The following is a 24,569-nucleotide window of genomic DNA, read 5'->3' as shown; positions in this document are numbered from 1 at the left end:
AAATGTCTAGTTTTAATCTTTGACATGAATATAACAAAGAGAATGCGTGACGTATGGTATTGATGATTTGATATTGTATCTGTCACGTCATTACTCAACAGAATTTTGTTAACGGGAAATATTAGGATTAATTATTTTTTTATAAAATAAAAAAATTAAACTCAAGTTAAGGGGGATGCACTGCGGTAAAAAGTTGAATCTTGAGATTTATGATATGTTACTGCTTTTGTAATATCATTGATTACTGCTTTTGTAATATCATGATATGCAGTGAGGTTCAAGGTTAATGGAATCTAATCTGATTTGTAATATCATTGATTACTGCTTTTGGGATTTTGGTTGAGAACGTGTTATCATGATATGCACCGAGGAAATGTTCATATAATGTTGGACCATGTTATTCACAGGGACATTGCTTTGCAATTATACGCATATCGATTCTAAATTATTAATTAGAGTTAGAAATGCAATAAAACCATACTTTAAGCAGTGGGGTTGAATGATGGTCGATGCTTTTATTTAAAATAATGGGACAACAAGAATGAAATTCTATAGAGGCTCCGATAACATTGTTGACCTTTTTTAGAGCATTAGGCTAAAAAATAACATTCAGATACCTATCTTTTGTTTAAATTTATTTATTTATTTATTATTTAGAAAATGAGGGGAACAATAATCAAACTCTAGAATATTTAATAATAGAGGCTTTGATATTCAGCCATTTGGATTGATCTAGTGATGAAAAATTGAGTTCTTTTGTATAAGGTTATGTGTTCAATTCTCACCCTTACATTAAAAAGAAGAAGTAGGTTTTGATATCATCATTGGCTTTATATATCCACACACATTTGGAATTCCTAGAATGCACTTGAATTCTTTTAATAATGGGTTCATTATAATTAATTTCTAATTGAAGTCAAAAGAAATATAGGTAAGAAGATAACATTGCTGGAGGCTGTTTCAAATTTGTTGTTCTTGTTCCTGATCTATTTGCATATAATTATAATTATTGTTATGAATTCCATTTCTAAAGTATTGGCCCCTTCTTTCGTGGTTTTATCCATGGATTTCTCAGGTCCCTTCACTGCAACTAGAGTGCTTGACCAACTATATTGCCGAATTGTCTCTCTTGGAGTACAACATGCTTTGTTATGCTCCATCACTTATAGCTGCTTCTGCAATTTTCCTGGCCAAATTTATACTTGCTGACTTTTCTTTTCAGCTGGCCTTGTTGGTGGGATTCCTGCAGGCACGGTACTCTCGTTCTGGTGGTTCTGGAGCTCCTCCTCCAGCGACCCCTACCAAGGAAGCTGGTCCTCCACCAGAGACCCCTCCGAAGGATCCCAAGACTACTAATACGATTAGAGGTCAAAGAGATTGACCAGTGCTCCAAGTTGGGCCTTAGACTTCCATGTATAGTTTGAGTAGTAATGGGCCAATGATGTTGGGCCCTATAGGACCAGAAGGATGTAAATAGAGGTGTCAAAATGGGTTAAAGTCCGTGGATCAGCCCGCAAAACATTATATTTGGCTCTAACCCATTCGGGCTTTTTTTGTGGTAGGGCATGTTTTAGCCCTAACCTTCAAAGCCCTATAATTTTGCGGGCTGGGTTAGGGCTGACCCGCGGGCCAAACTTTTTCTTTAATCAAAATTTTCATTATTTAAAAAACTAAAAATTATATAAGTTTTAATATTTATAAATATAAATAAAAATTGTAGTGAATTTGATGGAGAATAGAAGAGAAAGTGAAATATGAAAGAAAAGAAAATGAAGTGTAGAAAAAAAAACAAAAGAAAGAATAAAATAAGAATAGGTATGAGCAAATAGTCTGTATAAGGACCTATCTTACATGCATTTTTAAACATGGAAGTCATGAAAAAATAAAAATTCACATGTTATGAACCATGTGAAAGATCATTCATAATCCATGTGAAAGGTCATCCATAATCCATGTAAAAGGTCAGGATTTCAAGATATGACTCTTCTCAAATGATCAGGATTTCAAGATATGACTCTTCTCAAGGAGAATATTCTTGCTCATAAATTTTCAGAATAGACAAGTGTTACGATGCGAAGGTCCACGAGGAGTAGGAAGCGTTCATCTATGCTAACAGACTTTGTAGCGTGACTTATACTTCATGTTTCCATTTGTAATGCTCTATTAGTTGGTTAGTCGACGTGTACAGTTGCATGTCCTTATTAGTCGGTTAGTCAGTTAAGCTACACGTGCGTGTGTAGTTGTCAATTGGTTATGTTGGAAGGATTATAAATAGGAACTGTAAAGAACTATGGATTCATTCATTCAAGATCAATAAACTGAATTTCATTTCGCTTCTTTTATCTCTGTCCTGTTCTTCCTTAGGTTTTAGAAACCTAACATTGGTGCTTTCATCCATTCTCCTATTCTTCTTCCATGACGAGGGTTCAAGAATTATCGGAGGAGTTGCATTCACTTCAGCAACGAGTGGACTCAAACTTGGAGGAACTTCGCATGCAAGCGACGGTTCACGCTAATGAGACCAGGAACCAGTTTTCCTTACTGGTTTTACAGATGCAGCAATTGCAGGAAACGATTATGGCTAATCAAACGCCTAAGCATGGTAATTCACACACCAATAATTCTCATGTTTCGCACAATTACACCAAACCAGATTCCATGGATCATCGTTCCTTACTCAAGGGGGTTCGCATGGAGATACCAGTTTTCAATGGTACTGATCCTAACAACTGGATTTTTAAAGCAGAGTTGTTCTTTACTCTTCAGTTGATTCCCGAAGAAACAAAGGTTGCTTTGGCTGGGTTGAAGATGGAAGGCATGGCTGCCTCTTGGTTTCAATGGACTTTCAACAATGGTAAGGCTCGTGCATGGTCTGATTTTGTTTCTGCTCTTCGCCAGCGTTTTGGCATGTCTGGCTTTACAAATTTAAAAGGAGCTTTATCCAAATTGACTCAAACATCTTCCCTACGTGCATATGTTCAACAATTTGAGGCATTGGTTAATCAAATTCCTGAACTAGATGATGACCTTTTAATGAACTTTTTTGTTTCGGGTCTCCAATCTGAATTACGTAGTGCGGTCCAATTAAAGGGACCTATCTCCTTACACCAAGCCATTCAGCTGGCTATGGCTTATGATGATCATTTTACTGATCTCAAAACTTCGTTCCAAGGTGCACCAAAGGATGCTTCACTTCATACCTTGAGGGATACTACTCACTACCGTGCCTTGATGTTTAGTTCAACATTGGCAGGTATGGATTTCTTTATTTTAGTTGACTCAGGGAGCACCCATAATTTCATACAACATCAGTTAGCTGTGAAACTAGCCTTGCCTATATCACATTCTCACCGAATTCGTGTGTTTCTGGGTAATGGGGATGTTATGCATTCTGATAAAAAATGTCTCAAGGTACCATTACTGATTCAAGGTCATAAGTTTGTCTGTGATCTGTGGGTTCTGGATTTATCTGATATAGACATCATTTTGGGTATGCCATGGCTGGAACGGCTGGGAAAGGTTACTCATGATTATATCAGTAAGTCAATGTGTAACGCCTGGAAACTTGCAAGGATCAACGACTGTCCCCACACACTAACACGAGACTTTTCAGCGTGCTTTGTCCTCACTCGCACAGTTTCCGGGAAAACTTCCCAGGAGGTCACCCATCCCTGAATTGCTCCAAGTCAAGCACGCTTAACTGTGGAGTTCTTTCGATCCGGGCTACCGAAAAGTAGATGCATCTTGTTAGTATAGGTAGTACCAATTAATTCTTATAAGTCATTCCCAACTGTACCGTCCCATACCAGCACAGTCTCTGGAATCCCTCTCTTTCGGGTGTTGATTCGATTCATTCTTGTACCCCCGTCCCTAGAAGCCTGCCAGGAGCCGCTCCTTGTCCGTGCCCTTGCGCACCGGCGATCACTCCCCGCCCTCGTCAGCGCTCGTGATGTTACACAATGGAGTTTTGGTGGGAAGGAAATTCAATTGTCTTGCAAGGTCATAATCCCATTGATGTCTCTGCTAAATTGAATACAATTCTGTCCCAAGAGTGGGCTGGCTGTCATGCCTTACAAACAGAATCAGATTCTTTTATACAGGTTAAAATACTGCCTGAGTTACTCAAAATGCAATCTGATCTCCATCCCCTTCTTTGGTCTATTTTGTTGAAATTTCAGCAGGTATTTGCACTTACTAATGGATTGCCACCTTTTAGAGGATTGGATCATTCCATCCACTTGGAGCCAGGTACCAAACTTGTTAATGTTAAACCATACAGATATGGTCATGGTCAAAAATCTGAAATTGAAAAACAGGTCTCTGAGCTTCTAGCTTCGGGTTTCATCCAGCATTCTCATAGTCCATTCTCTTCACCAGTCTTGTTAGTGAGAAAACAAGACAACTCTTGGAGGCTTTGCATTGATTATAGAGCTCTTAATGCAGTCACCATTAAAGATCGATTCCCTATTCCTACTATTGATGAATTGTTGGATGAGCTAGGGGGTTCTACTATTTTTTCTAAATTGGATTTAAGAGCGGGATACCACCAAATTAGGATGTTGCTTGCTGACACTCACAAGACAGCATTCAGGACACATGATGGTCATTTTGAATTCTTGGTCATGCCATTTGGTTTGACAAATGCACCAGCCATTTTTCAAGCGATCATGAATCATCTCTTCAAACCTTATCTCAGGAGATTCATTATAGTTTTTTTTTATGACATTTTAGTCTTCAGTAAAACTATTGAGGAGCATGTTCAACATTTGGAACTAGCTCTCCTTACTTTACAACAGTATGCTTTTGTGGTTAAGTTGTCTAAATGTGCTTTTGGACAGAGTCTATCGAATATTTGGGCCATGTGGTCACTGATAGTGGGGTTATTGCTGATCCTAGGAAGATTTCAGCCATGCTTCAATGGCCTACTCCCAAAACTATTAAGCAATTGAGGGGCTTCTTGGGGCTAACTGGATATTACAGAAGATTTGTGAAAGGTTATGCTTCCTTAGCTCTTCCCTTAACAAATCTATTAAAAGGATCATCTGTTTTCCAATGGACACCAGCAGCTGATACAGCCTTCTCGGAATTAAAGGTTGCTATGTCTTATACACCTGTATTGCAGCTGCCCAATTTCGAGGAGATATTTGTTGTTGATACTGATGCATCGAATTTTGGTGTGGGGGCTGTGTTACTCCAAGGTGAAAAACCTATTGCTTACTTCAGTAAAAAGCTTGGACCGAGATTAGCTAGTTCTTCTACTTATATCAGAGAACTTTATGCTATCACTGCGGCTGTGAAAAGATGGAGACAATATTTGCTTGGGACCAGATTTATTATCAGAACTGATCATAGAAGCATTAAAGAACTCCTCACTCAAACTATTCACACGGCTGAACAGCAAAAATATTTGTGCAAGTTGATGGGATATTCTTTTCATATAGAATATAAACCAGGCCATGCTAACACAGTGGCTGACTCTTTATCTAGAGTGTTTGATGAGGAGGGTGCCGTGTGTGTATCCCTTTCCGAACCTGAATTTGATTTGCTTGCTGAGATTAAGAGTCAAAATTTACAAGATCCCCATTTACTTTCTCTGCATCAACAGTTATAGGAAAACCCGAATCATGATCCTGATATGACAATTCGAGATGGTATTATCTTTTACAAAGGTAAATATCTCCTTACTTCCTCCTCATCCTTAGTGCCTGTGCTGAATAAAGAGGCTCATTCTTCTCTGATTGGGGGACATGCTGGTGTCTTAAGAACCCTGTTGAGACTATCAACCACCTTCCATTGGCCATCAATGCGGAAGGATGTCAAACAGTTTGTACAACATTGTCACATCTGTCAACAGGTGAAATATGAACCTTCCAAAGTCGCTGGGCTGCTGCAACCTCTTCCAATTCCTGAAGGCATTTTTGAGGAGCTTTCTATGGACTTTGTTACTGGTCTTCCTCCTTTGAATGGCTTAACCACTATCTTGCTTATAGTAGACAGATTGTCTAAATTCGCTTACTTTGGTTCCTTACCTACTTCTTATACTGCCTTTACAGTAGCCACCTTATTTTGTGACTTGGTAGTTAAGATACATGGCTTTCCTCGTTCTATTCTAACTGATAGGGATCGCATCTTTTTGAGTCAATTTTGGAAGCACCTTTTTAAATTGAGTGGTACTACCTTAAGAACAACTTATTCCTACCATCCACAATCTGATGGTCAAACAGAAGTGACCAATCGTTACCTGGAGCAATACTTGCGCTCTTTTTGTGGAGATCAACCTCGTTCCTGGAGTAAGTTTTTGTGTTGGGCTCAATATCACTACAATTCAGCAACCCACTCAGCTATAGCTATGTCTCCTTACCAGGCAGTATTTGGCAAACCACCTCTCATGATCCCATTTTATCCGAGAAGGGTTAATTAAGCTGGAGGCTATTGATTCTATGTTGCACATCAGAAATGAAGTCTTAGCTCAGCTCAAACTTCATTTACAAAGAGCTCAGAACCGTATGAAGGTCCAGTATGATAAACATCGCAAGGAGCGCTCCTTTCAAGTGAGTGATCTGGTTTGGGCACGTCTGCAACCTTATAGGCAAGTTACTGTGGAAAGAAGATCTAATCACAAGCTTGCTAAAAGATTTTTTGGTCCATTTGAGGTCTTGCGTGCTTTAGGTAAGACGGCTTATGAATTGCAATTGCCTCTTGGAAGTCAAATCCATCCAGTGTTCCATGTTTCACAATTGAAACCTTGTGTTGGTCCCAAGCCAGTGGTATCCAATCCTCTTCCACCCTTAGCTATGGATAACAAGCCTGTTCAAGTTCCTGTTGCCGTTCTAGACACAAGGTCAGTTGATTGTCATGGCCAATATGTCCGAGAGTTCCTTGTTCAATGGTCCAATACAGTCCCAGAAGATGCTTCTTGGGAGAGGGAATCCGACTTGCTTCGTTGTTACCCAACCCTCAACCTTGAGGACAAGGTTGTTGTTGAAGGAGAAGGCAATGTTACGATGCGAAGGTCCACGAGGAGTAGGAAGCGTTCATCCATGCTAACAGACTTTGTAGCGTGACTTATACTTCATGTTTCCATTTGTAATGCTCTGTTAGTTGGTTAGTCCACGTGTACAGTTGCATGTCCTTATTAGTCGGTTAGTCAGTTAAGCTACACGTGCGTGTGTAGTTGTCATTTGGTTATATTGGAAGCATTATAAATAGGAACTGTAAAGAACTATGGATTCATTCATTCAAGATCAATAAACTGAATTTCATTTCTCTTCTTTTATCTCTGTCCTGTTCTTCCTTAGGTTTTAGAAACCTAACAACAAGCTAGAAACACACTTATGCCCAATGATCTGAAGATAAGCCCACAAAGTGCAACCATGCTTACTCTTTCAAAAACGAATCCTGGACCAACTGCTTCAGAGAAAGTAGTAAGGCACTTCATAGCATGTGCACGTGTCTTAATATCTGCTACACGTTCACTTAGTCCTACCAAAATGAAAACAGAAAAGAAAATGAGGTAGCAAATCAGAATATTAGACATTTATAAAGTAAACACATTACAAAGATTTCACTTTACAACAGGGTTCATATTTGGCAAAAGCTGAATCAAACAACGATACCCACCCATAAGGAAAAGTACTACACACTTCTTTGGGAATTTAGTTGCAGTTGAAGCTATATGAGTGATAACTTCGATAACCTGTTGCTGAACCTGCTCAAGGAAATTACCAGCAGTAAGAGACCTCTTATACTACCCTTTTTATTTTGAGCTATTAATTAATAAAATAACATTAAAATTCCAAAAGAAAATACTTCAGAACCTGAACATTTTTCTCGCCCCATCCAGGTAAAGTGCAGAGTAAACGAATCAAAATTTCTACCGATTGGTCAATGTCCTGTAAGCCTTCTACTTGCTGTTTCAGCGAAGAAATGGCTGCAAAAATCTAATTTCAGCAACCTCACTCATCAAGCATGCACAGAAGACATCATAGGAAAATCAAAAGGGAAAGAGGCAGTACTACAACTAATCAAAAGAAAAAAGAGCAAACCATGCAACTTAATAACAAAGATGACCCAACATTTGACCACTGGGTATCCCAACTTGTTGGATATCACAAGATAAAGTTTTGTTAAAAGTGTGGATGTGGCATAGTTTAAGGCAGTGTAATATAGGTCCAGTTTCAATGTACTCAAAATAGAACAAAAATATTGTGATGAAGTTTTGCTAAAAGTGTGGATGCAGCATAGTTTAAGGCAATGTAACATAGGCCCAATTTCAATGTACTCAAAAATATAGAACAAAAATAATACTAAAATTTAAAGAATAGTACCCAAAATTTATAATATAAGATGTCATGGAAGAATAAGCATCAAGTACATATAAACAAATGCAACAACATTCTCTTGTATCTGACTTGGAAAAGATCCATAGCCTTAAAGACTTGTACATAGCAAAGAACAAAAACACTCCAAAATATACTTACATTTATATTAATTTTGGCCAATTATGAAAATATTAGCACAGAAGACTTAAAACTAGTTCGTGCACTGACAATAAAATTCATGTCACAGGTTACACTATCTCCCCAAGTCCAAATCATCAAAAGGCCTGAGAAGAACTACATATAAGATCTACCAAGCTCTACAAAAAGAAAAGCATAAATCACCAAATTAAGGTGTATTGATGATGGTAGAGGTAAGATCCTCTACCAGGCCATGTATCCATCACCCCCTCCCCCTATCTACATGCTTCCTCCTCCAATACATATTAAAAAAACTGATAGATGAATACCAACCTTCTAGACGCTCCTTCCACACAGCACTTTTTAATTGAGTGATGGTATCTGACTGTATAAGAGAACCTATTCGGCTTTCAATCTCTTCAAGGCTCATTTCAGTAGGCTGCATAATTTTTCATACATAGATAATACAAACTATCATCAGTTATCACATAACAAACTGTGATGGCATATTCATGTCAGAGAGACAGCAGACAAGCAGATATCAATTTACCTCGACATCTTCAGGAGATTCAATTGATTTTGAAGACTTCACTTGTGCAACTCCATCTGCTTTTTTGTTTGTCCCAGACTTTACAGCCCCTCCTTTCTTGATGATGGGCTGGAATGTATAAAATATTCAATATATCAACTCATATGCATAAAAATTTACCTGAGTTACAAGCAAGAAGATGCAATCTTACAGCTGCCCGAACAGGTCTCTTTCCACTAAGCATGTTTGCTGCTGACCTTTTAACAAATGAACTTTCGGAGGTCTGTATGTAAATCAGGTGACAAGAAAAAGTGACATTTACTTTATGGTTAACAAGTTTTTAAAGGGAGGGAAGATCAAAGAAAGAAAAGGAAAATTGGCAGAGGAGAACTCTCAACCTACATATTTAACTACTTTCATCCTGTCTATCTTCTAAGAATATTCATTCAATCACAAAAATAATGAAACAACCAATAACCATCAAAATAAGCAATAAACTCCTACAGCAACACAGGAAAGTAAAGTTGAACTCAGAATTCTCAAACTAAGACTAAAAGATAAGTAAAACCCACCTCTGCAGAAGATGCACTTGTACGTGTATTTTGTGTATTTTGCGAGAGGCTGGAAGATCATTATGAAGTCAGTCCCTAAAAAATATCTGGCAAACACTGGTCAATCTTGAAGTCAGTCCCAACTTAAGTGCTAAAAGTTATTCATATTCTACAGAGCTACTTTGTTTGTCAGTTATAAAGTAAACTCCATAAGGCATTAATCCCCTTAAATACACTGGTCATCATCATTTTTCAAATTGTCAGTTACCCTCACATTTGATTTTCCCCAATCTTGCTGGACTAAGTCATGTTTCCAGTTTCCTAATTTGATTGATTTGCCTCCCAAGCTTAAGTGCTAAAAATTTATGTGATAATAATAATAATAATAATAAACTATAAACTAATAATAATAATAATAATAATATATATATATATAAATTTTATGATGATAGATAACAAAATATAATATTAATTTTACCATTGATAAAATTATTTTGTGCAATATATGTGCGATATGAGTACTGTTGGAAATTGATTTTGTTACTTTGTTACATCAATATCTGGCAAATATCCTAGGTCTCATTTTGTTAGTTTTGCCACTTAAATATGACTTTAAAATGTTTGGGCATGAGGAATTAACATTTAAGTCTAGGGACTGTGACATTTTTCATTTAATTTGATCATATTAATCTAGTACTCTCTTTTGTTGTTTTGTACTTAGTTAATTATAATTAATTATATAATAAGTAAAAAAAAAAAAAACAGATGTCAAGGTATTTTGCTATGGAGTGTGAAGCTGAACGACGAGGAATGATATTTTAAAGCTGGACGACGAGTGTGAAGCTTCTAGGTTACGGACGCGGCAAGGTTTGGAACGATATTTTAAATTTAATTTTTTTTTTTTTTAAGAAAACATGTTCTGCATTTTCCCCAAATGTTTTTTTTTTTTTTTAATGTTTTCAAAAAAAGGTGATGGAACACATCTGCATCCTTATTCTTTTTATTTCATCTCTTTATTTTATGGGTTTTATGTTTATTATTTTACATAACATAACTTCACTTTCCTACACACACATTAAAGAGGTGGGGTCCACATATTTTTCTTTCTCTTTCATCATTCCACTTTCTCTCTCTTCATCATTGTGTGAGTTGGAAACTACTCTTATATTATGTCACATAACATTAATAAAACCCTTATTTTATACTTATTTTGAAATTGATCATGTTTATTTTTCTTCTCATCATTTGAAATCTGGTGGTTTTGGAGCTCCTCCTCCAGCGACCCCTACCAAGGAAGCTGGTCCTCCACCACGTACCCATCCAAAGGACCCTTAAGATGACTGATACGATTAGAGCAAATCAAAGAAATTAACAAGTGCTCCAAGTTGTCTTAGACTTTCATGTATAGCACTCATATCGCACAAAATAATTTTATCAAAAATAAAATTAATATTATATTTTGTTATCTATCACCAAATTTTTTTATATATATATTATTATTACTAATTTATAGTTTATTATTACTATTATTATTATTATTATCACATAAATCAAATAATATTACTATCTTATTATTTTAACTATTGTTAACTCATTAATTAAAAATATTAAATACCAATATTATTAATTAAAAAAATACTAATATCATTATTATCCAAAAAAAAAAATTATTATATTATTATTATTTAATAAAAATATGGGGCATTACACCATCCGTCATTCTTCAAAAAAATTACATAGCACTTATGAAATAGATAGAAGAATATAACAATATTTACAAAATTTAGGCTTTTTATTATTAGAAATTGTTAAAAATGTCTGAACATATAATAAGAAAACAGGAAGCAGCATGAGATCTTAATGCACAAATATTTTAAAAAGATTCCAAAAAACCATTAAAAAAACATAAATAGAAAACTTTTACAAATAAGACAATTTCAAATGATGAGAACAAAAATAAACATGATCAATTTCAAAATAAGTATAAAATAAAGAGATGAAATAAAAAGAATAAGGATGCACATGTGTTCCATCACCTTTTTTTGAAAACAAAAAAAAAAAAACATTTGGGGAAAACGAAGAACATGTTTTCTAAAAAAAAAAAATTAAATTCAAAATATCATTCCAAACCTTGCCGCCTCCATAACCTTGAAGCTTCACACTCGTCGTCCAGCTTTAAAATATCATTCCTTGTCGTCCAGCTTCACGCTCCATAGCAAATGTCTTGGCACCTGCTTGTTTTTTTTTTTTTACTTATTATATAATTAATTATACTTAACTAAGGTAAAAATTATAATTTGGCACCACCTAAATAGAAAATCAAATACTCAATACAAAATAACAACAAACCATCTAAAGCAAACAAATAATAAGGAACATGTATAGTATGGGAATTTTTGTGTTTTACTTTTTTTATTTTTTATCCAGTATATTTTTTTCTGCTTTATTCTAATCAGTTATGTTATTTATTCTTACTCCTATTATTTTAAAAAAGAAATACTTCTAAACTTAATCACAAAAATGATTAGTTGAGCTATTTCAAAATATGGGTTCAATTAAACCAAATAAACATATTTAAAAGTAGGAAAAAAGGTTTGTCTTTTTAAAGGACACAAGATTTTATTCTTTTAGTTTTTGACACTATATCTTACCTGTAAAATATAATTATAATATAAAAAATTACTTTTTTTTTCTATTTCCTCAGTCAGGTAGAGAAAAAAAAACTATTTTTCATGTTATAACTATGTCTACCGGTAAGACATAGTGTTAAAAACTAAAATGACACAATTTGTGTCCTTTAAAAGAACAAACACTTAACCCTTGAAAGTAACAATCATGAAACCAAATGAATAACGAGACTATAATTATGGAATATGAAGGTCCATTGAACTATTATTTTTTGGGTTATTGCACACAAAGAATAGTAAAAAACTTAATTCCTAAATGTGAGAACTTTTCTTCGTGTATATAATTATATAAGTAATTACAATTGAGCCCTAGCTAAAATTGTAAGTTGACTCTAGCTAAAATTGTAACAGTGATGATAACAGATGAAGATATGGAGTTGCTTTCCATGTATGACTAGATAACATATTTCTTTCTTCTTAATTTCTTCTTCTTCTTTCATCTTTTTCCAATTGAGATTTTCTTCTAACCTTTTTTTCTTATTTGCACTCACCACCCAGAACCTAACCATTTTGTGACAAGGCACGATGTTTCGTTCCTTTCTTCCAGATTTTACGAATACCTATTTTTGGAATATGCATTGGTAATTATATTGCCCGTTAGCGAAAAAAGTTGATTTATATTTTTGAACCTTATAAAAGTGAAATTCTTTGTCTTTGCTGACCATAATTGTTTATTGGGTGTTTATAACATGAGTGAAATTCACGTCCCCTTTATTTTATTAACAACTTTTTTGTTGTTGTTGTTGTAGTTATTGATTATATTTCTTTTGAAAAAATGGAGTGTTGTTTTATGTTTACCTTTTTTAAAAATAAATTATTTTAACGTAGAGCTACAATTGCTATTGGTAATGGAATTGAATTGTTTATTGGTGTTATTTGTATTTTATTTCACAACAAGAATGTGAATTTTGGTTATTAATTAGTGAAAACTGTTAAAGAGAAAAATCAATGAAGATATATGTATATATATGGAGTATGAAAATTTCTTACACATATCCATTAACAACTTCATCTTTTTTTGTATTTTTAAAATATCTAAACACTAATTAAATGATTTATGTGGATCCAATGTCATTTAAATGATTTTAGACATTTGTCACTGATTATTCCATGTTTCTTTTTAATTGTGAAGTTTGTTGTCCCTCTATGTTAATGTTATTCACAAGTCATGGCTAGGGGTATAAATGGACCAAGTTAAGTCAAACTTTGACTTTGATAGCCTAAGCCTATGTAAAATATTTGGTACCTATACTGACCTATTAGCCTCTTAAATACTTGATTTATGGCCTGCCATATTATAAAAAACTAAAGAAATCGAATACGACTTGTAAGGCCTACCAAGTTGCAAACTAAAGTTTGTAGGCCCAAATCAAATTAAAATAAAAAATAAAAAAATTTATTTACAAAGATCACATGAAATCAATTTTCATTAACATTACATGAAATAAGCTTTCATTAACATCACATGAAATAATATTATCAAAGATCACATGAAAATGTGCATAAAAATCACATAAAAATTTCATATATGTATATATAATTTGCACTTTCTTTACTAATTTTTTTTATATTATATTCTAAATTTTAAATAAATAACTATTATTTGTTAAAATAACATCGATCCTATTACTTTGAAAATTTTAAATAAATTTTTTTTCTAATAGATTTGTGTAATTATGAATTTTTTTTGATAATTTAATATGTCAAATTTTTTGACCCCAACTAAAATTAAATACTGGCTCCGCCACTGATTTGTTCGCGAGATACCGGCAAGGTATTATGGTTCTTGTTCGAATCCTCCTCCGACCCCTCCCAAGGACCCCAAAAGTGACTGATTATAGTTGGATAGGATACAAACAAATTTATGGTACATTTCATGGTTCAATATAATATGAACTAAATCAATATATGAACTCATTGTTAGTTGAATAGGATATAAACAGATTTATGGTACATTTCATGGTTCCATATAATATGAACTAAATCAATATATGAACTCATTGTTAGTTGAATATGATATAAACAGATTTATGGTACATTTCATGGTTCCATATAATATGAACTAAATCAATATATGAACTCATTGTTTTGATAGATGTTTTGAATACTGATATGTCAAATGGGTATGAATATGATCATGTGGTTTTGGGTAATTGTCATTACTTTTTCGCAACTGAAAGGGTATGAAGAGCTGGTACGAAGATACAACCTTTTTTTCATATATGCCAAGATATTTGGAATGTACATCTTCACATTACTCTCCATCCCTTTTAGAAATCAGTAGTTTTTTTTTTTTTTTTTTTTTTTTTTTTTTTCAATTTAAGCCCTTCAGGTGGAAGTTTCTGCACACGCTATATGAGCCTAGTTCCCATGACAAATATTATACAAAAGGGTCGCTCCGTTTATACATTTTGACATATCCTGTTTTAGGCCCAAGTTACCATTCTTCCCATTTTTACCATTCAAAGTATTATATTTTACAAGTCTTTTGTGAACAATAATTTATCACTCTTACTCTTCACAGTCTTGTGTTGTTGTTTGGATAGAAACAAAAGTAAATTGTTTAGGAATGAACATTTACCTCTAGCATAAAGATGACAGATAATGAGAAGTCCATAACAAGTGGATAGGATGTGCTCTGAACACAAATATAAAAGTTGTAGAGATAAGTTACCAGATAAGATCCTCTTTTGTTAATTATAGGGGGTCACAAGAGATTGTGCCCCTAGTAGGTAATTTGCATGTGACTTAATGATATGATGCACTATTTAATTGGTGATTATTTGTAGTGAATGAAAGTTAAAAGAAAGTGATGGAATAAGATACTCTATGTAATGAAAATAAAAAGTGAGAACAACTTAAGTGGTTCATAACATCAAGATAGAGCTCACTGTAAAAATATTTGAGTTACTCCTAAATTTTTCAGTTGTGGACCAAAATGACAGAAAATATATATAATAATGGTTTGGCCAAATTCTCGAACCTGCGACCTTGACGTTATTAGCACCACGCTCTAACCAGCTGAGCTAATAGAGCAATGAAATGCCCTTACAGTTACTTCTTTATTGCTACACATAAAAATATTGCTGTTTTTATATTTTGATTTTCTTTCCATATCAGACATTACCACTTTCGAATCAGGGTCAAATTAATATTTAATAGAATAATGTTGAGTTTTGCACTTTTTTCTTTATTACTTTTAAACAAAACTAGTTAAACTTCTGTTTAAGAAAATTGAATTCATTAAAGCATAGTGTGCATTCAAAATGAGTAAACTGTAGTTTTAAAAAACTATATAAAGTATAAGAGCTTAGATAATACATCATTAATATGTAAGAAATTACGATATACTTTAAATATAAAGTCTGTCATGTATGATGGAAGGAGCATGATTATCCTGTATCAACTAACCGTCCTTCCTCGTAAAGTGGTTATCAAAACTTAGCTCCTACGCAACGCAACACACATTCTCTTCTTCCTTTTTCCACCAAAAAAAAAAAAAAAAAAAACTCTTCACTCTTTACCTTCCTCTCTCTATCTGAAAATGGGTCACTCCACGTTCACGGTGTTTCCTCATCTCATTGTGTTGTTTGTGTTCCTCTCGCCGCCATCTTCCGCCTTCGCCCCCGACGATCTCCGATTCGGCAAGAAGCTCATCAGGGAACTCAATCTGTTCCCTCCCGACGATGTCAACATCGTTCGCGATCCCGATTCTAACCTCGTACCCACGAAGAAGATCGTGGAGAAGCCTCTCAGGTTCCCCAACTTGGTGGCCTCTGAGTCAGGGGTATCCCTCGACGATTTGGCTCACCACGCTGGCTATTACCCCATTCAGCATTCTCATGCTGCAAGGTTTCTTTCTTCTCCTTTTTTTTTGTGTGCGTGATTTAATGCAGACTTGTTTGTCATGAATTTCCAGTTCCATATAATTGACGTAACGTAACACTAGCTTTTTTTATTTATTCATCCTTACGTTTGGTTTTGGAAGAAAAAAAAATATAAAAAGAGATGAGCATTTTGAAAAAATAAATATTTCTCTTATTCGGATGAAGAGTGTGAAAAGTGAAGTAAAGGGAAAATAAAATCCAAAAGTGAAATTTTAAGATTTTATCTTCATTGAATTTAGCGAATTTTAAGAAAACTCCGATTCATGTTATCAGTAACTTGCAAATGCAAAGTAAGAGACACTTCCCTTGACCCTGCACCTTGTGGGAGCTTTATAGCTTGGATTTAATAATTTTCTCTACGTTTATGTTAGTGGAATGTGATTGTTGCAGGTATAATATAAAATCCATAGTGTGTTTTTGTTATTTATTTCTCACTCTAGGTTGAATGGCGCAGGATGTTCTACTTTTTCTTTGAATCAAGGAACAGCAAGAAGGATCCTGTTGTGATTTGGTTGACTGGGGGACCTGGCTGTAGCAGTGAATTGGCTGTGTTTTATGAAAATGGTCCTTTTAAGATTGCTGACAACATGTCCCTTTTGTGGAATGAGTATGGTTGGGACAAGGTATATATCTCATGTCGTTTGTTGTTCTTTTTCCTGTCTTTGTTATGTATGGGACTTAACAAATTGCTTGTAACCTTTCAGGTATCTAACCTTCTGTATGTTGACCAACCAACTGGAACTGGCTTTAGTTACAGCACTGATAAAAGTGACATTCGTCATGATGAAGATGGTGTGAGCAACGACCTTTATGACTTCTTACAGGTACTTGTGTTTGCTCTAAATATCAGTTATAACACTAGGGTTGTGCATTGTGCTTCCAAACCCTTTTCTTTTTCTAACTTTTCTTAGTTGCTTTTCTTATAAAAACAAAATTTGTCTTAGTTACTGCTAGTTTTAATAAGAATACCTGGCTAAGCTTCACCAGTAATATCTTAAGTTAGCAAGTTTTCTCTTTCCATGTAGGCCTTCTTTGCAGAACATCCCGAGTATGCAACAAATGACTTTTTTATTACTGGTGAATCATATGCTGGGCATTATATTCCAGCCTTTGCAGCTCGTGTACATAGGGGAAACAAGGCTAAAGAGGGGATTCATATAAACCTTAAGGTCTGTTACATTACTTAGTGAGCCATTCTAACTTCCTAAGTTTGGGATATGTATTGAAGGTAAGAAGACTTGCTTAGCTTATTTGAATTGGATGAACAGGGATTTGCCATCGGTAATGGGCTTACTGATCCTGGAATTCAGTATCAAGCTTACCCAGACTATGCACTGGAAATGGGCATAATTGAGCAGGCTGACCATGACCGCATCAACAAATTAATGGTTCCAGCCTGCGAATTGGCAATAAAGCTATGTGGTAATTTACATGTGATGTTGTTCCATGCTCACCTTTCAGTGACGTTGTAATTTACAAAGTGATGAATTCTGATTGGCTAGCTTCTGTTACCTTTCTGCTTAATATTTATTTGATCTTTTCAGGCACCGAAGGAAAAATCGCTTGCACAGCTTCGTATTTTGTTTGTAACACCATATTCAATTCCATCATGTCCCGTGCTGGTGATACCAATGTGGGTAAATCAGTTGCTTCTTCAGTATGTTGTTAACTTGACAAAGTGGCTATAAACCTAAACACTTGAGGGGAGGGCCAAAGAACAACTAATAATTAACTCTGACACACTCTTATGTCGAAGCCCATTGAGTATGTAGCATGGTCAAAATACAGGCTTCTAGTTCATACAAATTCTGATATCATGTTAAACAATCACTCAACCTGAAAAGTTTGTTGTTAAGTGAGGAGCAAAGAAAGGATTTTGACTGACTTGAACAAATTGTTGATGCCTTTACTTTTTGATTTCCTTCCGAGAATAATTTCTTTTGGAAAAAAGAAACAACATACAATATGAGGTTGAAGGAGGAACCAGTTTATTGGGTTGTGGAACATGGTTAAATGTGTGAAACATTTTCCCCAATATGAATAGGCATGCTAATAATTGGCCATTTTCCTAGTCAACTCTGTGACTCTTCCTTTAATACTTTCTTAATGGAGGATAGTTTGAATGAGAAATTTTATAGCAAATGTCAAAAAAGCTTTTTATTCTGCTTGTTGGTTAGAAGAAATTCATGTCCTGATGATATTTATGGAAATTGCAAAGCCTTGAAGGAACATGGGCATATCAAAATTTTGACCAGCAGTTATATACTTATTCTGCAGTACTATGACATCAGAAAGAAGTGTGATGGGAGCCTTTGCTATGATTTTTCGAACATGGAGAAATTCCTGAACCAAAAATCTGTTCGGGATGCACTTGGGGTTGGGAATATTGATTTTGTGTCTTGTAGCAGTACAGTTTATCAGGCTATGCTGGTGGATTGGATGAGGAATCTTGAAGTTGGTATTCCCGCTCTTCTTGAGGACGGAATCAATTTGCTTGTATATGCAGGGGAATATGATCTCATCTGCAACTGGCTTGGTATGTGTTTATGCCTTGCGTATATTTTTGATCTGTTCTGAAGTCTGATGTCTCATCCTTAAGACCTTTCAATGCGATGTAATTGATGAACTTTTTCCTGTTGTTATGAATTCAACGAGTAGGTAATTCAAGATGGGTTCATGCAATGGAATGGTCCGGCCAGAAAGAATTTCAAGCCTCACCTGAAGTTCCTTTCACAGTTGATGACTCCGAAGCTGGAATATTGAAGAATTTTGGACCTTTAAGTTTCCTTAAGGTATTTCTCTCTTTCTCTCTCCACACACAACATGCTTGTGCAGTGAAATCCGTCAACAACTGTCGTCTAGAATCAGCACACTATATAGTACATGAATGATTGCAATACAACGTCGAGTGCAAACTCGTCCTTGCTGCGTAAGCTGTCAATCAATATAATCAAGAAGTATATATACTCCATTTACCTACCAAAATTCCCTATAGCTTGGTAAATTCTGATTCATTTTGACTTTTGATATTATTTATGACAAAAAACAGGTCCATGATGCGGGTCACATGGTTCCAATGGACCAGCCCAAGGCTTCGTTAGAAATGCTGAAGAAGTGGACTCAGGGAACCCTTTCTAAATCTGGAGCTGACGAGGAAAATTTGGTTGCTGAGTTGTAATCTCTTATATTGCAATAGTCTATCAAAAGGGTGCATAAATGTAATGCAGTAAAGAGAAGAAATTTGGGTGGAAGTGACCGGTGTGTTTTTCCCATTAACCTGAATGCATATATCTAAAACGACAGTGAGTCAAGGCCATGCAAGAAAACTATCTGTATCCTTCTTTAACGATCGCATTTCTGTATGACATTCTACATTACTGAATGAGATTTCTCATTTATCGCTGCCACGAAGCTTTTCATAATTAAGTTGTACCTGTGGCCCTAATCTCTCTTTGATGAACACTATTTTTAGTAAAATGAACTTCAACCTAAACTTATTCTAATGTCTCCCATTTGTTAGCAGAAATAGGCTACAGGGAATGCGAAGGATAAAATCTAGTGGGGTACTTGCCTGCTTTTCATCTCTCCTCTGTCCTCCATATTTGGTTTTTGTGGAAAAAATCTATAATACTACAGAAGCATCGAGTTCAGTGCATTTCTAATTCATTTTTATTAGAATATGTAGGCAAATTCTGAGATCTTAAAAATTTGTAGATAATCTGTCTACTTATCCTAATAAAAATGTACTAGGATGAACTTGTGTGCTTTTCCTTGGGCCATCGTTATCTGAACTAGAAGCTGAAAAGGTCATTGGAAATACAAAGACAAAACTAATAAGCACAAACACAAATACAACTAATACACTGAAAAATAATTTAATCAGTTCATTATATGTTTTTTTTATAGTAAAGTACTTATAACTAACTTTAATTTAAAAAGAAAAATCATCAGAAAATCAAATGTTCATATAATTATTATTTTTTAAATGAGGGATGTTATACTTATAATTTATTTTCCTTTACAATAACTTTCTTTATCTTTGAATCAAAATTAAATTAAAGACTCTCACTTAATATTATTTTATATTGTTTTGATTTTGATCCAATAAAATAATAAAGAAAGTGGTTATAAAAAGTTGTACGAAAAAATATATTGTAAATATAATTTCTCTCTTTCGAAATATAATACTATAAATTAACAATTTATATAAGAGAAATCATGTTACATGATATAATTTCTTTTTCCTACTTACTCGAAAAAGTGTGAGGGCCACTCCAATTTTTTTTTTTTTTTATGCAGTTGAACCCACAATATTTATGTGTCTATGACATGACACAAGTTGTATCATGTAATATAACACTTCTATTTTTCTTTATATAAATGATCCTACAACTTTATATAAGTTTTATTTAGAGAAATTATAATCTCATTTTACTATCGCATAGAAATATGTGCATCTTTTTTTTTTTTTCTTAAAAATCAATGGATCACTCTCACTTTGTCTCTCAATAAGAGAACTTATCTCCATTATATGAGAGAAATAAATCCCCCTTTTATTTATAACTATAACAAACGTATTAATGTAATGTACATATATTATTATTTCATTATTTTACTGTACAGAACTTTTTAATATTTACGTAAAAATTATCAATTTGTGTTGGTTGAAGTGATGGGAATTCGAGTCTTTTAACCACATGATATTGAATTTAATTCTAAAATATGTATGGAACAAATATTATTGAACGGAATTCCATTTAGTTGAAGAGTATGAGAAGAAGAAAAAATTATTAATCTCATAATTTAATCAAATTCGTTATTATTAGTTTTTTAAATGTTCTGATTAAATGGATGTATTATATATATAAAAATCATTATCAGTAGTGTGCGTGTCTGAGAGGGTCACATAATATTATCCCTTGTATAAGAAAACAAAGAATTGTGCACCAAAATCATGTCATCTGCCATTGGATTCTCTGCAAATTGCTGGTTGCTCTGTCATGCGCGAAACCCTCCTTCATGTTCTGTAATCTCCTATGTTTCAGTGTCTTCTTGTTCCTCCTTGAACCGGGTGCCTCACTCTAAGCTCAAGTATGTTCAGAAAGTATCCTCTGAAGGTGAAATTCTGAGCTTCTTTGCATCTTCTTCATTTTGAAACACCCATTTGAGACATGTGTCTTTCTTTAAATGAATTTCATTATGTCAATGCTCCAAGTCATAGATAGGTGTTCTTAAATCTGGGCCTTTTTTCCGTGGTCAGTTCTAGTTTTGTTTAAGTGAGAGGTTTGGACTTGGAGCTGCTGAGTTAATGTGATTTGGGTTTTAAAAAAAAATGCATTTTTATAATAATATTATAATTTTCAAACAAAGAAATGAAGGGAAACAAAGAGAAGGATAAGGTAGCTTTGGCTATACAAGTTTAGATTATTCAGAGATGACATTTGGGGCTCATGGTTAAGAAATAGAAGCTATTTATGAATACTAAATGATCAGAGATCCTTGGAGGACTGCTTGGACTTCTGTCTTCAGCTTTGGATTACAAGTTTAGGAATATTCTACTGAAATTTTTTTAGAGGCCAAAGGGCTTTTGCCTCTCAATAATAACTAAAAAAAATTATGGTCAATGTTAAACATCGATTGATTCTCATTTCTCACTCAAGCAAAATTTTAATTTTTACTTGCAAACTCAGAATCAAACTCAAGGGAAAATTCTACTGGGCAACTGTAAGACTGGTAAAGAAGGGTAGCACATTAGCAGAATGGGAGATATGAGTGGACATAAGTAAAGGTTAAGACCGAATGTAACCAAGAGAAAGTTGGAGTTGTATAGTAACTACTCAGCAGAACATGAAGGAAACTCGGCTTCTCATGTGAGAAGAGGACCAATAAAGGGCTAGTGATAAAAGTGGATCAAATAGAATATATTCTAATTAGAAGGGAAAGAGGAAGACCTAAGAAAACAGAACAAGAAGCCATTGGGAAAAAAAACCTTATACGAAATAGTTTTATGGAAAAATTGGTTCTTTATATAGAGCCTAATTAATAATGTCAACTGGTCCATGTAGCAGACACCACCTAATCGAGTAAGACTTGGTTGCTGCTGTTGTTGTTGTATGTACCATTCTGATAGGAATACATGCAACCATAGACATGTGACTTTGGTGGTGTGCTGATAGAAATCCACCCATCATAAGGGTGTACACTAGGAACAGCCATAAAAGATATTTCTAACAGTTTGGGGGAAGAGGAGTAGGATAAGAGTGGAGAGAAGGTAGATTGAGGGGTATCTGGTCTGTTGTCAGTAGTTTGGGAGAGTCCTGAGGATCTCAAATGCTGAGGAATACATTTCCCTTTCCATAGCTATACTGTAATCAAGTTTTACTTATATATCCTACTGATATCTGCTATATCAATACTACACAAATGTTTTTCTTCTCATTTTTTCTCTCAAGCTTTGCTCGGTCCTATGATATACATTTGGCAATTTACACATCTGCTGCATCATTATGATGAGAAATATAAAACATTGCTTTCAAAGAGTCTGTTATAAACACATCATATCTTTGTGGTGAAAACTTTTCACCATGTCACCTTTCACATCATATAATCTGTTACTTGATTGTTAGATATTTTTTTTTTTTTTTTTGATAACAGATTGTTAGATATTTTTCATGAATTTGGCTAGTGACTTCTTTTAGGGGGATAATTACCATCTTCTTCCTTTTATCTCTTCCAATTAAACCAAAAAATCATAAAAAGGTAATTTGAGGATGAGAAAACTGAAAATCATGTTTTTGTCATTTATAAACATTGATAATTAGGCGCAGAAAACTTCAATTTACCTTCCTTTCCCAAGACACAGGGAAGTCTTAGATATTTTGCACATTTCTTTTTTTAATTTCTTTTTCTTTTTCTCTTTCCATCCCCTGTTTTCAAGAGGAAGTTGGATACTTTAAACAGCAGCTTATTATTTTTGGTGCCCATATTTTATTTAAATAATTAATAATGTTTCCATCGATCAGGACTTCCTAATGAGTTGATTGAAGACTCGAAATTTGTTCCTCTGAATACCGAGGATCCTCGATATGGTCCACCTGTAAGTCATGGTTAGTTTTGACTCAGTTGAATATGATGTGTTTATTTTACTTACTATACTTACATATGTCTGCCAGGAGCAAATAGTTTTCAACATACACACTGTTGCAAAAAGTCTATTACATTTTCTGGAAATCAGAAATTGTCCTAGTGCCGGATGGGCAATATTTTGTTTTCACTTCTTATGTATTTAGCTTTGAAAATCTAATTTGATCAACTTTTTGTGGATCTTCAGTCAGTCTTACCTGAGATCAGACTTACTGGTTACTGCTGAAGAACATCAATAATTTTGCTCTGATTTCATATGTTGTTAAACACAAAACTTTCTTTTGCTTTGCAGGCCTTATTGTTGTTGGGCTTTGAAGCAGATGAAGCGTTGAAGGTGATATCCCCATGATCCATGTAATAGGATATGATAATACTTGTAAAGAAATGGTGTGGTAGTTTGATATTTGACTTTGATCGAAACATTTAGAATGCTTTCTGCTTTTTCTTTTGTTTAATCTCTCCTCTGTCCCTCTTTGTGTAAGTGGCATTCAGTGTACTTGAATTTCTAAACCAACCTTTGCTCTGATTATTGTTTGTGCTTTCAATGTGATCACCCAAATTATCTATAGAGTAGCTTTTCTTGATATTTTCGCTACTACTGAAAATCCTGATTGTAAACTGCTAGAATTACAGCACGAAGGTTACCTTGTATTGGTATTACTATTATCTTACATTAAATTACAAAAATGATATAGCCAGCAGCTTAAAATCATTATTCATTGCTATTTTACCCTAGATCTATTAGCATTCAATTGCCTAGCCCCTATATTCTTTTATATTCTTTCCACATATGCCATTCAATAATATAATGTGTGTTTCTGACCTTGTGCAGATTCAACAGCTTTTGAAAGAGTTAGATGGTCAATTCCTGAAGGTAACATCTTTTTTCTCGTCTTTCATGTCCATATTTTATTGGTAAACCAAGAAAGATCAATGGAAATTCCCTGGTAATAGTAGAGAGAGAGAGAGAGAGGTTAATTATTTGTTTACTGTTTCCACCACACACATCTTGCTCTTAGACTAAGATACCATTCTTTATAATGAGGAATTTCATTGTCCACAACAAATCAACAAAATGGATGAATAATAAGTAGCTGCTCTTATAACTCTGCCTAAACATTACATTGATAAAATCAAATAGTTTTCAGGCAGTTTTATTCGTCGGGATAGTATTATGGATCAATAACCAGTTAAATAAGGATTTTCAAAAATCAGACCTTTTTTATCAGATGGCATCTGACTTTTTCTTACATATGCTATATAACAGTATGGATCTAGCTTGTTTGCCCTGATACCTGTAGTCTTATTACATC

At 34.3% G+C, this 24,569-nt stretch overlaps 3 protein-coding genes across 4 annotated transcripts in view; 2 read left to right on the top strand and 1 right to left on the bottom strand.

Annotated features, from left to right (window-relative positions):
* Positions 1–7,256: 7,256 nt before the first annotated feature.
* Positions 7,257–9,696, bottom strand: LOC133313305 (protein MOR1-like). Of its 2 annotated transcripts, none has more exons than XM_061514657.1 (7): positions 9,561–9,696; positions 9,169–9,271; positions 9,010–9,065; positions 8,793–8,898; positions 7,818–7,930; positions 7,621–7,708; positions 7,257–7,482 (listed from the first exon to the last, which is right to left on the bottom strand). In XM_061514657.1, the coding sequence occupies exons 2-7, from the start codon at positions 9,230–9,232 to the stop codon at positions 7,310–7,312; spliced, it is 600 nt and encodes a 199-aa protein (XP_061370641.1). In that variant the 5' UTR covers positions 9,233–9,271; positions 9,561–9,696; the 3' UTR covers positions 7,257–7,309. The 2 variants fall into 2 exon arrangements, with proteins under 2 accessions (XP_061370641.1, XP_061370640.1); XM_061514656.1 differs by having other exon boundaries at positions 9,010–9,117; positions 9,200–9,271.
* Positions 9,697–15,658: 5,962 nt separating this feature from the next.
* LOC133313285 (serine carboxypeptidase-like) lies at positions 15,659–19,511 on the top strand. Its single transcript, XM_061514632.1, has 9 exons — positions 15,659–16,078; positions 16,568–16,736; positions 16,818–16,937; positions 17,139–17,282; positions 17,382–17,535; positions 17,658–17,746; positions 18,391–18,649; positions 18,772–18,905; positions 19,163–19,511. Exons 1-9 carry the CDS (start codon positions 15,771–15,773, stop codon positions 19,289–19,291), a joined length of 1,506 nt encoding a protein of 501 aa, XP_061370616.1. The 5' UTR covers positions 15,659–15,770; the 3' UTR covers positions 19,292–19,511.
* Positions 19,512–20,990: 1,479 nt separating this feature from the next.
* Positions 20,991–24,569, top strand: part of LOC133313293 (uncharacterized) — a 5,262-nt gene continuing 1,683 nt past the window's right edge. The window contains exons 1-4 of the mRNA XM_061514642.1: positions 20,991–21,230; positions 23,136–23,209; positions 23,549–23,590; positions 24,089–24,130. Of these exons, the coding sequence (XP_061370626.1) occupies positions 21,068–21,230; positions 23,136–23,209; positions 23,549–23,590; positions 24,089–24,130 (321 nt within the window). The 5' untranslated portion in view covers positions 20,991–21,067. The remainder of the gene's footprint in view (positions 21,231–23,135; positions 23,210–23,548; positions 23,591–24,088; positions 24,131–24,569) is intronic.

This window comes from Gastrolobium bilobum, unplaced genomic scaffold (genome assembly GCF_033153095.1).
Source record: "Gastrolobium bilobum isolate Gb01-03AN ecotype WA unplaced genomic scaffold, APGP_CSIRO_Gbil_v1 utg8451, whole genome shotgun sequence".
Classification (NCBI taxonomy): domain Eukaryota; kingdom Viridiplantae; phylum Streptophyta; class Magnoliopsida; order Fabales; family Fabaceae; genus Gastrolobium; species Gastrolobium bilobum.
Note: the sequence above shows the minus strand (reverse complement) of the source record. Positions and strands in the feature narration are given on the sequence as shown.

What these genes read in the sequence shown, in the direction of transcription:
- LOC133313305 (XM_061514656.1), bottom strand. Translation starts at nt 9,232, where the DNA reads ATGCTTAGTGGAAAGAGACCTGTTCGGGCAGCT. An exon ending in AGAGACCTGTTCGGGCAGCT is followed by an intron (nt 9,118 to 9,199) that starts GTAAGATTGCAT and finishes TATACATTCCAG; the next exon opens with CCCATCATCAAGAAAGGAGG. An exon ending in GTGGAAGGAGCGTCTAGAAG is followed by an intron (nt 7,931 to 8,792) that starts GTTGGTATTCAT and finishes AGATTTTTGCAG; the next exon opens with CCATTTCTTCGCTGAAACAG.
- LOC133313285 (XM_061514632.1), top strand. Translation starts at nt 15,771, where the DNA reads ATGGGTCACTCCACGTTCACGGTGTTTCCTCATCTCATTGTGTTGTTT. An exon ending in GGATTCATATAAACCTTAAG is followed by an intron (nt 17,283 to 17,381) that starts GTCTGTTACATT and finishes TTGGATGAACAG; the next exon opens with GGATTTGCCATCGGTAATGG. An exon ending in GACCTTTAAGTTTCCTTAAG is followed by an intron (nt 18,906 to 19,162) that starts GTATTTCTCTCT and finishes GACAAAAAACAG; the next exon opens with GTCCATGATGCGGGTCACAT.